This window comes from Plasmopara halstedii, assembly GCF_900000015.1.
Source record: "Plasmopara halstedii genome assembly, contig: Scaffold_3060, whole genome shotgun sequence".
Classification (NCBI taxonomy): domain Eukaryota; phylum Oomycota; class Peronosporomycetes; order Peronosporales; family Peronosporaceae; genus Plasmopara; species Plasmopara halstedii.
In genome coordinates, this window is record NW_020189964.1 from 1,889,378 (window position 1) to 1,894,823 (window position 5,446).

Here is a 5,446-nt window from a genome sequence, read left to right on the forward strand (position 1 = left end):
ATGCTGAGGCGCTGGAAGCGCGGTTAAGCGACACTGTCACTGTTCGCTTAGCGACGAGGACTTGTGTCACTGTGCCGAGGGTCCCTGTGAGCCTCGGTGTCAAGTTTCTTGAATTTAATAGCGTGGAACGTTGTCTTGTCTTAGACTTGGATGGAAGGTATGGTCTTATCTTTGGTAAAGCATGTGTAGAACAGATGAGCCATGGATTGATCGGAGGTCGAAGACGTTGGGCATGGGTGAGTCATGAACCCACCTCTGCTAAAGAGCAGAAGCGCTATAGGCGTGGGCACTATACCGAAACGGTCAATGTGCTAGATATCGAAGTATCCGAGTCGTTAAACACCAAAGGTGTTTTGGACAGGAGTCCCGGGCATGGCTTGAGGGCTGAACGTGATGTGGCACGTAATTTACCTTGCGCTGCTTAAGTATTGGAGCAGTCGCTAAATGCCAAGAGTGGTATGGTCGACCAAGAGCCGAGACATCGAGGCGAGGCCCCAGTGATGCACGTGGACTGGCACGTAACCCACTGAGCGCTGTCCAGTTGCTGCATGCCGAGAGTGGCATGGGTGGACGAGGTCCGAGGCATCAACGGTGAGGCAGAGTCTGCTGCTTACTGAACGGATTTTATCCGTTGACAAGTTTCGCAAGCGTGTATACTTGTGCTTACCAAATAACATACAGCTCCCACGAGGCAATATATCGTTTTTCTTCTGAAGTGAATACTTAAAGGGGTATCTTGTTCCTTAAACACAATTTTGTACTTAACAAGGTAATCAGTGCGAGGCATCCTATCCATGTGTGTCAGTCTATCATCCAGCGGATCGTGGTATAAGCCATAGCGCTGCAACCTGCGACATCCGACCTATAAAACTATTTCTTACTTTAGCTTTCATCAACACAGCACATGTTGTTTCCGACCCGTTCGCCATAAAAATCGCCTCGTCAATTGGCAACGTCGCCATTGTGGCCAGTAGAGCTTCAGCACTCCATATATACAGACTGGTCTTCCAAAACGTTGTGTACGGTAATACTATGATTGTAGACTTTGTGGTTCGTATAGGCAAAGTGACTTATCTCACTAATATCAGCGAAAATGTGATCGGTGAGCATTGTCTTAATAATACAGTCAAGATGCTTTTCGATGAAGTGTCACGCCAATTTGGTATTTCGGTGTCTATTGCATTGGACAAATATTCGCGCTGTACAGCTTAATTTTGGTAAATATGTTTCAAGGTGCTCGGCATCAGACTGGCTGACCATCCGCAAACAAATAGTCAGAAGGATTGCGTGAATTGCGCTTCGAAGGAAATCTATCTAGGCAATTACGCGAAGAGACAAGAGTTCTAGAACGAGTTACCCCCACTTATAGATTTTGCGCTGATCAATGCTGTACATGGCTCTACAGGCTTGACTCCATTGCACATTGGATAAAGAGAAGTCGTGGTATAAATAGTCTATCGTAATAATCATGATGACGACACTACATAATGATATTTTGTACTGCAAATTAGTTTACAAGACAGATGCTCTACCACTGAGCAAATTAAAACATTTTTGATAAGGATTGAAGAAAAAACTAGCTAAATCAAGTGGTGGAAGACTAGCACCAGAGTTGACATCCTACTTGTAGTTGCTGCTCACAACGCAGCGGTCGCGTGGCTGGTCTATATACTTGAGTAATGTCTTCATGAAACATTGGTATTTGTCGAAAGTCAAGGCATATATGAAGGTATATATGTTTTATGACGGTATATTGAAAATTGGTGTCGATGTTGTTGAATGCTGCTTTCACAATTAAATGTGATATAATGTGGACGGTAGATATGCCTATTCGATCGCAGTTCAATTTAAATCTCTTACGGTATCATATGTAATGTCGTTGCCTCTGATTATCATAGTCTTTTCATCCATATTGATTTTCTGCGATCTTCTTTACTTCCGACACTTTTAAATGTCGACCGGCCATTGCCCAATTTCATGTCTAGACTTTACGTGAGCGCTTTATATAAATTTAGGTAAACTAACATGTCATGGACATTCGAGATGTGGATAAGTTAAACTTTGCAAAGCATATTTGGACGTATTAACTGCAAAACCGTTGCCGCAATTTAAATCATACAATGCAGTAGCTTATTAAGCTATCGATAGTGAACTGAATGAAGCAAGTTGCCATACACTTAAGAGGCAATGACAAAATGATGAGGTTTATTGACTAGTAATTTGTGATACTCTGATTCTACTTTTGTCTTGCTATTTAGTTTCGGTGGAAATGAACGAGTGCAAAACATTATCGTATGGGCTAGATTCTGGATTGTTCGGGTGCTATGGATTTTGACGCTTGAAATCGATACCTTCTAACAGTATATTGAATACGAGATGATTCGCTTTGTTTGGAACCGCTTTTGAAGGTGCCACTATACCTGGTTGCACCACAGGATTCGTTGCTTTTGATGAAGAAACTTGAAGTTTCGCGATTTCATTCGTGAGAGAAGACGGGAATTTGACATTATTAGTAGAACGTTCTTCCTCGCGCTGAGGACTTCCAGCTCCACGGAGAAGCTTTTTAGTATATTCGATTTGACCTTTTCTGGTCGACGAGTCCTTATTTTTGGTCATGACTTTACCTGCACCGGCAGTAGAAATTGCAACGCTATTCACGAGAAGAGATGTAGTTGAAGCCATAATGAAAAAGAAGGCAAGGCGCATTTTACTGAGTCTGTAAACCTGCAACGGAATGACGTCTGTGGATGTACTTGAGCTCTTCAAAGCAAATTATCAAGTAAGATCTAAGTGCTTTGGCCTACGTATACTGTGTGTATAGACAGTTCTTAACATCATTGACGCGTGTCTAGCACAACTTGAAGCAGCTGAGTATTCTGGCTCCGTTTGATTTGGTGGCTGTAAATTTTCCAAGATACGAGAGCCAGCACATATGGTTTTCAAAGTGATCAGAAAGTGAAGCCATGTGTGGCTGACTGTATGATGCTTCAAAGATTTGCGCTTGAGCTTGGTGCCTGATGCTTGACCACATCCATATGTAAGGACTTTAATTCACCTGTTGTATAAATTATAAATCAGTTCGCATCGAGCTGGGTTCTAATCTTGAGCGCTTTTGGGGTGGCCAGTTCTTAAGAAGACATAGCTTCGACAATTCAGATTTTCTTAAAAAGTATTTGCTTTCTGAACTTGAACATGGTATCGCTTTGTATTTGTCTTGCTACTTATACATTTGATCCTGAGCCGGAAGTCATCAATAGAAAAGCTTCCGAAAATGACAGTATCACGTCGATGTTTGTCAAATTTAAATAAGTAAAGTAATTAGTATGCTTGATGTTATCTATCGTGCAGCATGAAAGGAAGGCATGATAGCAGCTTGTTAGCCTGGATGATATTTATAGCAAACTTTAGAGATACAACATGATTCAAGAGCGACCACAAGTCAATTGAAGCACCGTTTTCTGTCAATAGATTCAAAAACACAGACAATTGTTCCATTTCTCCAGTTCGTGATGATTTCTGGTCTAGAAAAGTCTTTCTTATCTGATTATGATGTGTGCAGCTTCAACCTACCTATAAGAACTCCAAAGCACCGAAGTATGTCATCACTCGAACTGAGTTTATCTGATGCGATACATTGCTAACCAGACTACACTGTGATCATCATAAGATCATGATTGATACAGCGAGTCTACCGTCCGTTGCAATATATAAATTACATTATAGCGGCACACTGCAGCCAGTCTCATGGTTGGTTCAATCTTCATTACTTGTACCACCGCCCGATTCCATGAGAAATACTTCGTACTGCTTATGCGGGAGAATGACAAGGCTTTAGAGTAGATTTTGCTTTCATGTATGTGCTGTATGTATGTCTTTATCTGACTGTATTAAGAAAAACAGAAAAATCAAAGAAAGTTTTAGAAGCAGGAAATGTGAATGTGCATAATCCTTCCACAACATTTAAATCCAATAAGACATCAAGCTTTACGCAGCACAAAAATGGTGCAATGCCGTTTATTGATCTATGATATGATTGAATGGCAGATAAAACTTCAATATTGCGTCGACAATTCAACGTATCACTTAGATTGAATTGCATGAATTGATTTCTCTCGTGACGGACAATACGCTGTTGTCCCTCGGACCACGAAAAATTGCCTTATTTACGAGTTAGAGCTAGTATTAGCATGGATACCGGAAGATTAGAATTCGGGCGGAAGGTCTAGGGGCCCCTACACAAAACAATTACTGCACTCCGTTTACAATCACTTTTTTCTGTTAAGACTTGTTAAGACTAAGCCATTTGCATTACAGTGCGGGCCAGGTAACCAAACATACAGAGGAATGATCACTCAACCTTCGCTAAGTGAGTGCGTCAAGGCAACACCATCTTACCCATTTACAAAATTACAAAATTACAAGCCAGCCTTAGCAAAGCGGACGTCAGACTGGAACATTGTTTAATGCTTGCGCTGTAACGTATCAAGCACCATCTAGCTGACGAGGCAGGTGCTCATGACCTTAAGTTCTGGTTATCAACAGCTATACTAATCTCCATGTGCCTGCTGGTGCAGCTGTCGATCAAGTATCGAACTTGGTAATGGCAGATTCCCATCTCGCCAGGGCAGATGCGCTGTGCAACTGTCAAGGCTTCCAAACAATAAAATGGCGAGTCATTGGTCCCAACGGCGCCAGCTCAGTGTTGCAGAAGTGAACTTTCAAACTCCCATGATTCTTCGAATTGATAGTGCCACTACCACTTCACCATATACTTTTCGGATCCTTCGCACTAGCGAAGTCGCGTGGAAGGGATTCACAACTCGTCGGCAAAAGACGACGTACCCGCTGCAGGTTTTCTGGCTTCCCAGAATCTCGGCGCTCGGTCTCAATTGACATGTTTCAATTTTTAAGTGAACTCTTTAGCTCTTTGCACACGCACTCATACAAGCTGATATTATATTCCCACGCAGTTCCGAGCCGTCTCACTGCCGTTAAAAGCTGAAAGTTGGTAGCTCAGCTACATGGAAAGATTGATAAGCTGCTTCGTCTTTAAGCAAAGCTAATGTGCCACACAAATCATATAGCACTTTCCCTATTATGTGTACGTACATATCGGGAGTCTTTTATAGTCACGAGTTTTTGATAAATGAAAAGTTGATATTTTGGCTTATAGCGTGTCACGTCCAAGCCAGTGGTTTTCCCAAAACTCATTCCAAAATCTACTGGCTCGAGTAAATATGTGAAGCAAATCTGTGCGATTGTTGGCGCGGCAGGTAATGCGTTTCCTGTGGACATTGACACGGATCAGTTGGTGGGAAACCTCAAGAATACAATAATAAAAGCCGAACGATATCAAGGGCATCGACAAAAAATGATTAGAGTTCTATCTGGCCAAGACACGTGGCAAAATGAGGCTGGCGTAGCTTCTGTGGCGCTTGACTAAATG

At 42.1% G+C, this 5,446-nt stretch overlaps 2 protein-coding genes across 2 annotated transcripts in view; both read right to left on the reverse strand.

Annotated features, from left to right (window-relative positions):
* Nucleotides 1-2,322: 2,322 nt before the first annotated feature.
* PHALS_06884 (RxLR-like protein) lies at nucleotides 2,323-2,682 on the reverse strand (the record flags this gene model as incomplete). Its single annotated transcript, XM_024720252.1, has 1 exon — nucleotides 2,323-2,682. The coding sequence occupies one exon, from the start codon at nucleotides 2,680-2,682 to the stop codon at nucleotides 2,323-2,325; it is 360 nt and encodes a 119-aa protein (XP_024585469.1).
* A 2,272-nt stretch (nucleotides 2,683-4,954) lies between these two features.
* PHALS_06885 (hypothetical protein PHYSODRAFT_258942) overlaps nucleotides 4,955-5,446 on the reverse strand; it is a gene marked incomplete at both ends in the record, with an annotated part of 1,480 nt that continues 988 nt past the window's right edge. The window contains 2 exons of the mRNA XM_024720253.1: nucleotides 4,955-5,017; nucleotides 5,110-5,285. Coding sequence (XP_024585470.1) covers nucleotides 4,955-5,017; nucleotides 5,110-5,285 — 239 coding nt within the window. The remainder of the gene's footprint in view (nucleotides 5,018-5,109; nucleotides 5,286-5,446) is intronic.